Source organism: Oppia nitens, unplaced genomic scaffold (assembly GCF_028296485.1).
Source record: "Oppia nitens isolate AA-2021 unplaced genomic scaffold, nextdenovo-longstitch-racon4-pilon3 scaffold29_pilon_pilon_pilon, whole genome shotgun sequence".
NCBI lineage: Eukaryota > Metazoa > Arthropoda > Arachnida > Sarcoptiformes > Oppiidae > Oppia > Oppia nitens.
Genome location: NW_026533209.1, coordinates 1,100,533 through 1,115,013, shown reverse-complemented (window position 1 = coordinate 1,115,013; position 14,481 = coordinate 1,100,533). Strand labels below are relative to the sequence as shown.

At 23.5% G+C, this 14,481-nt stretch overlaps 1 protein-coding gene across 1 annotated transcript; it reads left to right on the top strand.

The window, feature by feature from the left end:
* The first annotated feature begins 3,137 nt into the window (after window positions 1–3,137).
* On the top strand, window positions 3,138–5,589 carry LOC128954760 (uncharacterized). Its single transcript, XM_054300356.1, has 3 exons — window positions 3,138–3,143; window positions 4,147–4,624; window positions 4,688–5,589. The coding sequence occupies exons 1-3, from the start codon at window positions 3,138–3,140 to the stop codon at window positions 5,536–5,538; spliced, it is 1,335 nt and encodes a 444-aa protein (XP_054156331.1). The 3' UTR covers window positions 5,539–5,589.
* The last annotated feature ends 8,892 nt before the right edge of the window (window positions 5,590–14,481 follow it).

Genomic DNA, 14,481 nt, shown 5'->3' with positions numbered 1-14,481 from the left:
TGTACATATAGTATATATATATTATATTTTAACACATATTAGTGAATTAATCAATAAATACTTTTATTTATAAATATATAACATTATTTAAAACTTTTATTTTGCGTTAAGTTTTTCCCAAATTGAAACTGTAGTCAAAATTATTGCATTAAAATTCAACTACTATTGAGATACTACTATTATTATTATTGTATTTATAATATAATAAAATAGAATAATAATAATCATAATAATAATAACAATACAGTAAAAATAAATAGAAATTGTGGTAATTTATTATAAATATTTTGTTATTATTATTATTTTTTTTTATTATAAAAAATAAAGGTTACTCTTTTATATTGCAATTTATTTTATTTGGCATACTTATCATCCCAATCCACCTTTTAATAATAAAAATAAAATTTAATATAATAAGTGTAAGTAATTTTATATACAGTAGATATATATATATATATATATAAATTTATTACAAACATATTCACACACAAAAACTAGAAAAACTAATTTTAGTTAAAACAAAAAAATTTTGTATCATTATCTTTCATTACCTAACACACACACACACACACATACATGGTTTTCATCAAATAGTTATAATAATAATAATAAAAATAATAATAAATGTAAATTATTTTTATACAAAAATATTTAAACAAGATTTAAGTCAAGATTATTTTTGTTATTATTATTATTATAATTTTATACGATTTCAAAATATACTTTTTACTAAAAAAAATTATTGTATATATTATATGATAAATACTGTATATTAAAACTATCTAATAATTATAGTAGTAATACTCTCTCTCTCTCTCTCTCTCTCTCTCTCTCTCTCTCTCTCTCTCTCTCTCTCTCTTTCTTTCTCTCTCTAATAAAGTGAGTCTCTATAATAACAATAACAATGAAAATAACGATAATAATGAAAACTTTTGTATTCACACTTATTTTTTTTAAATTATAAAAATAAAGATTTTTATATATAATTTAAATCTCACTTTATAATGGCATACAAATTGAGAGTTGAAAAAACATGTTATCTATTATTAATACATGTCTAAAAAAACTTTTCATATTTAATATGAAGTATTTATAAATAAGTTTAGTTTTTTTGAAAAATATTAAGTATATTTATAAACTTTAAATATGCTATAAAAATCTATGACTTTGAACTTTTAACAAATAAACTAACATTGGTTAGCATTTGTTAAAAAAAAGTTGTGCTATTTTTAATTATTAAATTTTAAAAAAAGTTATAATAATAATAAATTATTATAGTAATTAGTATTTTAATTAAATTTTGTTGTTATTTGTTTTTATTCTAGCTTTTGTAGTAATTGTTATTTTATTTTTATTATTATTATAGACACCATCAATATGAACATTAAACTCTAAAAAACAATTAATGCAATAATAATTTTGCAATAATTATAACAATCAAAAAAAAAATTGTAGAGTAGTTGTGTTGTTATAATAAAATAAGTCGTATTTATGAAAATAAATAAATAAATTGAATACAAAAGAGATTACATATTTAGATATTATTATTAAATTTCTAAAAAAATATTTTTCTAAATAAAAAAAATACAAACTCTCTGATAAAGTGTTAAATATATTATATATATATATATTTGTTTGTATCCTTGACTCTGTGACCCCTATTTTTACTCATCAAAAAAATTGATAAAATAAAACCTTTTTTATTTAAATAATTTATATATTAAAAATATAATTTTGTTATTTTTATCAATTTATTTATAATAGTAATAATAAAATAGTAACCATTGATTTTTTCATATAATAATAATATATTGATTTGTTTTATTAATTTTTTTACTAAATAATAATTTCAAAATAAATTATGGATTATTGTCAGTTGTTTTTTGGAAATTATTATTTTAAGAAATTTAAATATTTGAGAAAAAACTGTTTATACAAATATTATTAAATGTTAATATTTTACAGATTAATATTGTCAATAGTTTTTAAAAAAAATAAAATAAAATTAAGTCTTCATCAAGGTACTTTAATACTTTAATACTTTATTAATAATCAATCAATAAATATATATATATTATATTTATATATATAATTTATATATATATATTTATTAAGCTTCACGAGCACCGATCAAAATTTGTTTTTTAATCATATTATAATATTGATTTTTAATAAATTATGGCATATTATTATTATTTATTTGTAACTGTATTATTATGGGCACAGATATGTATAGATGAGGCAATCATCCATAATATATATGGTGTTTTAGATACATAATATTACTGTACGATTGTTGTGTTGTTAGTTAATACAAAAAAGAGGGGAAAGGAATCTGCCTCTCGATTGCCTCGATTTAATTGAAATCGTGTCTAAAATTTTGGTTATGTTTTACGTGATTTTCAATGAAATAGAAAAAAATAAAACAAACTGTTTATATAAAACCATATATTATATTAAATTCAATGGATTATTAAATACCATATGACTGACATTAAAATAAATATAAATATAATGTATATATATATATATATTTATATTATATATGCTTAATATAATATTATGATTACAACGGTGTGTACTATACTATATAGTCTCATATATTTAAGCCATCCTTTAGTTTATAACATTACTGTATTTATTATTATTATTATTATTATTATTACTCACTTTCCAGTCAAGAATTTGGGTCTTCATCTCCTCCTTCAACCTCTCTCTCTCTCTCTCTCTCTCTCTCTCTCTCTCTCTCTCTCTCTCTCTCTCTCTCTCTCATTAAAAGACTTCCTTCACCTTTTGGTTTAACACACAAAATATATATGAAAAATGAAATATCTATTCAATTGTTATGCGCTTTTCATAAAATTATTATTATTATTATTATTATTACAATATTATATAAGACTATAGTAAGAGAGAGCCGACCAGACAAGCAAATTGAGGCAAAAAAGAGGCAATCCATTTGTAGCACCGTTAGGTTAGTTGTTTGATATTTGTTGTTATTATTGTTGTTGTTGTTGAGGTGTTTATAAAAAGCCCGGCGCTATCAGTGAACGATTTCACTAACACTTTAAGAGACCTATTGTTTGGGTCATCAATAGTTAGAAATCAACAAAATTTTTTTATTATAAAAAAAAGTTATGAAAGTTTGATTCAATTTGTGATTACATGTATAGAAAACTAAAAGTTGTTTTTTCTATCACTTTATAAGAGGATTTTATTTTGTATGTTTTATGTGTGAAAATTATATTAAGAGTTTACTATATATTTTTTTGTATTATCATTAAACTGTGATCTTATTTAAAATAATTTTTTTAACAACAAATATGTATTTAAAATATTCACTGTTATTATTATTATTTGTGTATTTATCACTTGAATCGGTTAATTGTCAAAATAACCGGGTATGTTTTAATTATTTTATTTATATATATATTTTTTAATTGTAGATTTATTTTAATGCATTTATAATTTTAAAATGTAATATTAATGAAATTTTTATAGTTTATGTTTAAATTTTATTAGTATATATATATAAAGCAGCATATTAAAAATAAATTATTATAAAAATGATTGCTTATAAATAATTATTAATATAATTATTATTGCATTAGTTTTAAACATCTAGTGGTCTTTAGTTACATAATAAATATTAAATATTATAATAAAATGATATGTATATTATTATTATTTTTATTATTATTATTATAATTATTATCTTATAAGTACAAAAACTTTTATAAATAAATATGAGGAAACCAATTATTATCATAATTATWATACCAGCAATTTTATTGCCAACAATTAATTACAATTTTATTAGTAATTATTACTGTAATTGAGATTTTTTTGCAAACTAAAAAATATTACAAATTCAAACATAACAAAGAAATTGTTAGCAAATGAAATAAACAATTAAACAAACAAACAAAAAACAGACAAAAATTTGTTTATTTTAATTATACTTTCAAAATTAAAACCTAATTAAATAAAAATCATATTATTAATTATTTATAATAATTAATTTAATGTCAGATTAACTTATACTCAGATAGCAAATGTTAATAATGTTTATAAATAAAAAAAAAATTTTATAATCGCAAACATACTGTACATGTATTTTATATCTACTGATAAATCATTAAACAGATCAAACGTCAGGGCACTAAAAGTCGTCCGCCGCCACCACCACCTCCTCCCTCACAGGTTTTCGAGGAACAGGAGGACATCAGCGATGTCGGTGCACCGCAACGGACACGACCCGGTCGACCGCAACGCCCGCAACAGCCGCAAGAAGACGAAGGCGACTTCAACGCGGCCGACGGTGAAGCTGTTCCCGAACCGCCCATCTATGGTGGCGTAATGGGAACGCCGGGCGTCGACTTTCCCGGTTATAGTCAAATACCGAAAACAGGTTTCACCTGTCAGGGAGTGCCGTTCGAACCGGGAATGTATGCCGATATGGAGACCCAATGTCAGGCCTATCATCTGTGTTTTCAGGGCCGCAAAGAGAGCTTCCTGTGCGGTATCGGCACTGTCTTCAATCAGGCCATACTTGGCTGCGATTACTGGCATGCAGTGGACTGTTCGACAACACCCAACTTCTATGGTATTAATGAAGAACTAGGTATGAGATTATGATTTACCTAATTATTAGATAATAATAATAATTATAATTACTTTTGGTTAGGCAAAGCTGGCGCTGGTGCCGAACCTGGTCCAGGAGGTGCAGCTCCGGCAGCTCGACCTGATAGTGGAGCTGTAGCCGCGAGACCCGCATTCAGACCAGCACCGTCTCCCGGTCCATTGCCTGGTCCCTCAGCACCGGTTATACCAGCACCCGGTCAAGCTGTAAAACCATTGCAACCATCACGCATACCATCATCACAACCCGTTCAGACTACCGATGATGAAGATGAGGATATCGATTACCAGACACCACAATTGCCACAATCTCCAGCACCTGCACCCGGTCCACGACCAGTAATTCCACAGCCGCCACCACCTCAAAGACAACCATCACTGCCACCAATACCGCCGCGCCAAACACCCCGTCAGCCACCTTCTCGCCCAATAGAACCACCCCGTTATCAACCGCCACAACCGACCAAAGTTCAACCGCCTCGACAGCCGCCTCGCCAACCATCTCGACAACAGCCACAACCCGTTTTCAGACCACTGCCGGCGCCAGTTGTACCGCAACCCCCGCGAAAGATACCCTCAAAGGCTCCGCAACCAATCCAGCGCCCTATCGCTCCGCGTCCACAACCAGTGCAACGGCCACTGCCGCCAGCACCAGTTCCCCGACCTGTGCCACAGCCACGACCGGCACCCGGTCCCCGTCCAATAGTTAGTCGTCCCATAGCTCAGCCGAGACCTATTTCCAAGACATCACAGCCGCGTCCATTGGCACCGAGACCAATTGCACCGAGACCGATAACACCGGTGTTGTCGCCTCCCGAACCTCAACGACCAATTGTTCAGACCCGCGATGAAGAACCGGTAGATGATGGCGAACAATCATCATTTGATTATAATTAAAAGCCATACAACAAATTGTTGCCTTTCTCTCTCTCTCTCTCTCTCTCTCTCTCTCTCTCTCTCTCTCTCTCTCTCTCTCTCTCTCTCTCTTTCCTAGACATCCCTGTCCTAGACTTTTATTTATTATTCCTATACATCATCTAAATTATCCTAAAATTTATTATTGACTGATCTAAAGTTGTTATAATTGCGTGAAAAATTATTATTACTTAAATTTAAGTAAACTTTTTAATATTTCTTTTTTATTTTATTACTATAATTATTTAATTTATATGTTAAAATTATAGTATGTTTTATACATTTATATTATATGTAACATTTATTTGATGACTACATTTTGTTTCTTAATTATTTAGTGATAGGTATTTGCCATAAAAATAGTGATCATTGATAATATTTTGAACCCTTTTTATTATTGTTATAAAATCTTATAATATAATTTCATAATTTTTTTTCGATAATTTTTTTATTTTTCATTACTTAATCTATTGTGTCATAAACTTTCAGTGAATCAATAATGAGATGCTCTCTCTCTCTCTCTCTCTCTCTCTCTCTCTCTCTCTCTCTCTCTCTCTCTCTCTCTCTCACGGTTTAACCAATATATGGGTCATTGAAACACACAAAACAAAAAAATATTATTATTATTTGCCATTTTTCTCCCTTTCATTCAAATATCATCTTTATATTTTAAAAACTAATACATAAGTTGTTATTGTATAAATTATTATTATTATTATTAAATATATTTTATATGACTTTTAAATTAAGTTTTAAAAAATTATTTTATGAAATTATTTAATTTTTGTTATTGTTGTTGAATTCCTTATATTCAGTATATATCACACATGAGTTAGTGTGTTATCAATAAATGTATTGACAATAAATGCAAAAAAAACTCAACGATAAGATTTAATAAGTATATATTAAAAAAAAATTTGTTATTATAATTTTAATGTCTAACTTTTTGTTATTTTTTTAAACATAATAATAATAATTTTTATTAATTAATTTTTATTAATTAATTTTTATTAATAATTTCACTTTACTTTTAATAATTTAGTATTTAAATTTTAAGTTAATTAATTTTTTTGTGCAAAAATTACTTATTTTATTTATTTTTCTAAATTATAATTTTAAATAATTTTCCACATATTATATCCAATTGCATGACATAATAATAATACTGTAATTTATAATTTATTAATTATGATTATAATTATTATTTTTGTTTAAATTTTTGTTTTGATTTTTTTTTATCTAAAAATTGTAAATTGCATTAACTAACTATTATATAATTTGAAGATTATATATATAAATATAAATATATAGGCGTTTGTCTTTATGAAAATATAATTATATAATATTTTTATTTGAATAAATTTTAATTATTTACCAAATTTACTATTTGTTTAATAAACTAAATGAATATTTATATAAATATATATTAATATATATATATTTTTAGAAAATGTTTTTGTCATTTATATTAATAAACATTGTGATTCAAAATTTTTATTATATAAAAAAGTTTATAATTGTTTTTACCATATATTGTCTGATATTTAAAGTATTTTAGTATATATTTCTAATATAATCAAAAAAAAAAAAAAAAAAAGATTTTCTTATTACTTCCTCTATTTAAGGATTGACTTTATGACAAACCTTTTAACAACATATAAAAAAAGTTATTACTAAATACTTAAAATATTTTGATGACAAATCATATTTTTTATAACAAAAAATATGCTAAAAATGCTTTCAATTTTAATTTATAATCTAAAGAAAAAGCAAAAAAATAATAAATGATTTACACATAAAATATTTCACATATCAATATAGTTATCGTAAAATTAGTTTATTATATATAACTATCATATATTATTTAAGTTGAAAATAATTTTCACTATTTTAAAGCCAAATTTAATGAGAAAATAAAATTTCAAAATTATTATATATATATTAATAATAATATTTTATTTATTTTTATTACCTGGAAATTCATAATACATAAACATTATATCTAACAAACAAACAAAAATTTATTAAAAAAAATGATAATTTGCATAACAATATCATATGATTACATTCAGCCATCACTTTCGGGATCCGATGGGCTGCGGATCAAACCGGTAAAGTGTTGAATCAATAGACGGCAATACACCGATCCGGGCGTTCAAATAAAAGTACCTGGGCGATTCGGCACAGTTAACATTGTACCACCAGTCGCATGTCTGTACCTTTTGGTGATATAGTGTACTATTGGGACACAGAAAACTAAACTCACGGCCGTCCGGCTGACAAACATGAAATACCTGTGCCATTGGTTGTCATCATTGATAACCATAATTAGTATATATATATATAAATGAGAGAAATAATAAAATTATTTATTAAATATAATAATATATTTTTATAATAAAAAACTATATGAAAAACAATAAATTTCATTATTGGATTTTAACTCTATCTCTCTCTCTTTCTCTCTCTCTCTCTCTCTCTCTCTCTCTCTCTCTCTCACACACACACACACACACACACACACACACAGTGTCGACAGTATTATATAAATATCAGATGTTTTWTGAGATAAATATTTTTTAAATATTTATGTATTGATAAGTTATTTATCAGGAAATGCTTTGTTTAAGAGGATTAAACACACGTATATCATATATATATATCAATATRCCGTATATAATGTGTAAATAAAATATTAATATTATTATAAATATTATAAAATTGATTTTATTAAACAATGAATGTTATATCCATATAATTTATTATATATAATATTTCTATTAAATTTAATACACATTACACAAACATTTAAGTATAAAAATTTATATGTATAATAAAATAAAATGAAATAAAATATTTGTAAATGAAAAATACAAATAGCTATTATACTATATATTATTATTTAAAAAAACATTTTATTTTCTATAATATCGGACATAAAAACCATTTATGTTAATAGCCGTTACACACGATATTATTTGTAATAAAAGATAACATTTATTTTTTAAATAAAAATATATCTCGTTATATACTTTTTTTAAAAAAAAATTTAGTGCAATAATTTACAAATGATTTAAAATTATTTACTGTAAAATCTCTCTCTCTTTTTTTGTTAATATTATATAAATAGTTTATCATAACAAAMTATTTATTAAAGTGTGGAATAATTTTTATTATATATTTAATTTATTTATAAATTTATTAAAACTAATCATACAATAAATTATGAATTTAATATAGCATATCAGTAATGCAAAATAATACTCTAACAAAAATAAATACAATTATTAAATTATGTAGATTTTGACTAATGTAATTATATTAATTTTTAATAAAATAAATTTGTTTGCAAATTTTTATGTTTAAAATAAAATTAAATAATATTTTTATTTTGTTAACATGTATGCATAACTTTATTAAGTAATTGTGTAAATTTTATTTTACTTAATAATATGGCTATTTTATAAATTTTTATTTATTTATTTTTATTTTTCTATMMAAACAAATTTATTTTAATACTATTACATTATTATTATTTATATAACAAATAACTTAAGGTATTATTATTATTATTATTGAGATTATTAAATTGTAATGCATTTAATCTTTTTAAATGCAAATTGAATTTGAAATTTACATTTTTTGCTTCAAATCAAATTGCCTTTAAAAACTGTTTGAAATTTATTATTATTATCTAATTTAAATTTGAGGCCTTTTTAAATAAATTAATATAAACCATTTAGACGTTTTAAACTTTTTTTTACATATAATACAATATATCGTAGATATACTGTATATTTTAAACACTGTTTGATCAATTTATTTAATAATTTGAATAATGATTTTTATTTTGCTATTTTTCGACGTGTTTTTTTCGAAACAATAAAAATTTATAGAAATAATTTTCAATTCAATAATTTGTTATTTTTATCTATTTTTAAAAYTTTCTTTATCTATATATATAAAATATTTCAAATTGATTYACAAATCAAATAATACAATAGCACTTATATTATTATATTAGTATTATTATTATTGGATTATTTGCAACTGGTTATAGTATCACAAAAACACAATACTAATACATTATGTGAACATAATTACATATAAAATAAAAATACATAACCTCTCAATAGGTCATCTATTGGGTGGTATATCAGTATACTGTACAGGTATTAAATGATATAAAACACATAAAAAGTCGAGAAAGTCAACTGAGCCCATCATTAATAAATAATATTTAATTAATTATATGTTATATGGATATACTCAGTATACACTACACTATATTAGCTATATATCATTTTTTTCCCTAATGTCATTGAAGTTATATTAAATAAATTATATTCAGTATTAGTATTTATAATAACAAGAAATATATATATATATATATAAACCTGTGATTTATGAATCACATAATCTAATCGCTTACTCTTTATTTTTTTGCATAAAAAACATATTATAATATTTATTTAACAAAAATATTGTTTACGATCAGTGTTTATGTATTTCCCATTTAATAAATCACTTAATATTATAATACCAATTGAAATAAATAATAATGCAAATATTGTGTATAATTTTTTTGCTTGCTTTTTAAAATGCTAATTAAATTAGAGAAAAATTATAGTAACTTTCAATTTTCTCTCATCAAATTACACACACATTAGATATTAGGAGCAATTTTCTTTAACTCTATAACTTATAATTTATTATATGATTATATATTTACAAATATTATAATATTTGTTGTAAAAATATTATGACATTTTATCCAAAGATTATGTGAATAAACATATAATATATAATAAAGATATAATAATTTTTTTAAAAAAGCATTTGTTTTGCAATTTATATTGAATATATATATATWTTTTTTAATTTTTGAAATAATAAAATACAGTATATTCAGTAATAATATACTGCACTTTCTATAAAACAATACATTACTGATTGCTATTGCAAACAATATATAAAATATAATAATAATAATAACTAAATATTATTATTATATAAACCTCTAGCAAACAAACAAACAAAACAAACCTATCATTTAAAATGCTATAACATATGAATACATAATCAAAAAATTTGTTTTATTCGTCTCTCTCTCTCTCTCTCTCTCTCTCTCTCTCTCTCTCTATTATCCAGTCTATCATTTAATTCAATAGCAAATAATAGATAATTCACTTTTTTCTATTTCACTAACATTTTGTTTGTTTTCTATTATTATTATTATTACAATCATTATAATAGTTATTTGCGAAACAATTAATTACTATTTATTAAGTTAACACTGAACTGCTATTTTCTTTACATAACTTATAAATGTATATTATATAATGAAATAATACAATTATTATGTTTCAAAAAATAAATAAATAAAATTGCATATTATATTTTATTTGCTACTATATATTTTGTATACTATTTAACATTCACATCACCTATTTTTACTGTTTATTGACACTGAAAGTTATTTATTATTATTGTTATTATTATTATTTAAAACTCTTTCATAACATAAATAAAATTAATACAGTATTTTGCTATTATTATTAATAATAATAAAATAATAATTTAATGATTTCCCAATATTAAATAAATAATAAAAGTTTTTTTTTTAATTTGTTAATTTAAATAATAATAATAATAATATAGTCTATTGTGTAGATTAGTTAACACATATTGTATTGCAATTAACATTTATATACTATACAATTAATCTGATAAATATTTGCTAATATTAAACTTATTTTATTTTTTTTTAAATCTCACTAAAACATCAAAATCAACAATAATCATAACATAATATAATAGAAATTTAAATGTGATTAAAATAAATAAAATTAACTATTTTAATAAATGGCATTTAGAAAATCAATAAATTATTATGTTGAAAAATAATAGTAAAAACAAACAAATTAAATGTCAATTTTTGTTAAGTTTACAACAACAAAAAATATTATTATCAATACAATATTCAATATGCATATGTGCACATAATTATTATATATTGTATATAATAATAATAAAAATAATTAGTGTATTATAATGATACACAACATAGATTATCAATCAACTATCATATGTTATATATAATATACAGTTAATTTGCACGTTATATAATCTGGCAAATTATATTAGCATTTTTTTGAAATAAAAATCATTTAATTAATAAAGTTTATTTTATAGCCAAAAGTATTGCACGACTTTCTCTCTCTCTCTCTCTCTCTCTCTCTCTCTCTCTCTCTCTCTCTCTCTTAAATGAAACCTAATGAGGAAAAACATAACTATCCATTTCARTCCATTGTTTTTATAATATTTTTTTTATTCACTGATAATTGCCATCATTTATAACCTCAATCTCCATCCGTGGCATTATTAAGGAAAGGTATGTGCAATATAGATATTGAAATACACCAATAATTATAGGGGCAATTAATTAATGTAACACATTTATATACTTTAGGATATAACACACACACACACACACACACACACACACACACACTCTCATGCAAAAAAATTACAAAATGTATGTCATATCTATACCATACCTGACAKCCGGCTGTAATGTCCGCGTAGTATCCGTAATAGGGTTGAGATGCGCATCGAAACCCCGTRTARGGAATGKCAGTGTAACCGGGATAGTCGGCTCGTATATAGCCGGGAATGCCGGCAAATGTCGAATTCCTGACGTATGATTCGGGTATTAGAGGTGACGGACGCGGTAGAGTTGGTCGGTTGACAAATGGTACGACTATGGGAGGTATGGGTCCCGGTATTGATGGTGGCGACGGTTGTCTGGGATATTGTTGGCCAATACCAACATCGACATCGTCATCAAAGCCTGGTCGTCTACCACCTGTCCACTGACCTCCTCCCTGACCACCGCTACCACCTGTCCACTGTCCACCTCCCTGACCACCGCCACTTGGACCATACGGTCGATAAACAGGTCCAATCGGTTGTACGKTTAGTGTTGGMTCAACTGGTTGTATACCWCGCAGCGGATCATAGGGTACAAGTGCTGCTGGTGGTCGAGATACCCGTCTGGTCACTGAATACCKGTGTTCACCTCGCGATGTAGTGCTAACCGTACGTGTTTTGGTGCCATACGCTTGTTGTCGGTTTAGTCTATCGCTAAAGTTTTCAATGTTGGCATTAATGCGGTTATATTTTTTGGGCAAATAATACGATGAAACTTCGTTGACCGGATGAAAGTATGGTTTGTGTCGCACCGGGAGGTACTGGTTGTGCAGTTCGTGTTGCAGTCGATTCAAGTCATACGTCCGCTGATAGCGAATGTTTTGGCCTCTTCTCACAGATCGGCGATACTATTCATTATAATAAATAATTTCATAATTCATAACAAAAAAATATTAATATTCAAAATTATTAATTATTATTATTAAAAATATGTTTATACTAATTATCAAATAAAATTAATAATAATTTTGAAAAAAATAATCAACAATTTCTTTTTAATAATTTAAATCTAATTAGTATTATTTAGTTATCCAACAAAAACAATATATATATATATAATATTTTAGATATAAATATTTATTTTTGTGTCAAATAAATAGTGAACATATTTTTATGAAACAATTTWTGTTATTAGAAAAAAATGATTTTTTTATGATCTGACGATACATAGTATTAATAAAACAACAAAATGTGTTACAATTTGTGTTTTATTTTCTTTATTTTTTTTGTATTTGTTATCACAAAATAAAAAACAAAACAACGAAAATAGTATTATGATATTTTCTCACAAATAATAATAATAATATCATATGTTTTTAGCAAAATATTTATCTAATAACCAAACTTTATATTTTTATTTGATCCTATTAAATATTGACATTTATCTAACATTTGCAATAAAAATCAATACATACAATATTTATTTGATTCAAATAACAAACTATATTATGTTTTCAATTGAGATAACAAATAGAGTGTATATTATATATACAGTATAAACATAAATAAAAGCTAGAAATTTTGCTGATTTTATCATACAGTATATATATATATTTTACTATATATTTGTATAACGTATTGAATAGATATATACAATAAAAAATATATTGAAAAATAACTTTAATCAATAAAGATATGCAAATAGTAAATAAAATTTTCAATAACCCATAATGCAGTATATTTTTAAACTATAATACGATATATATATATATAGTATTAATAATATCATATTTTATTTTAATATAAAGTAAGATTTGAATATAATTTTTATATCTAACAAATTTGAAAATTATTATATACTTTAATATTTAATATGTTAAATATTTTAAAACTGAGAAAAAGTTTCAAAATAGACTTAAAATATTTATTAGCTTAACATAAATTCATAGTCAATATTTTATATTAGTTTAATAAATTATATTTAAAAAAGATCAATTAATTAAAAATAAAATATAAAAAATTAATTAATTTTTTAAATGATATTAATTCACTAGATGGGGTGCTTAAAACTATGATAATAATACAGTAAAATTAGATAAAATTAATATTAAATAAAAATTGAACTTTATCATATTATGTAATATATTTATCTAAAAAAATCTATTTTATATCTAACAATCATAATCATTTTTTAATAATCATAATTTATATTAATATATTCTGCTATTATTATTATTATTTAAATATATAATAATTGTTAACTAACAATAAATAGAGTATTATATCCAATTATTATTTAATATATATATGTCTATAAAATAAAAGTTTCATCGATTACTTGGAAAAAAACCAATAAAACTACAATTTTTATTGTTATAATTTACAATAATATAATGATTATACAGTAAAACTGTCTCAAGTGTCTCATAATGTATATATATATTTAACACATTTGTTAATTTATTACAATTAATTCAAATGATGGATGAAAAT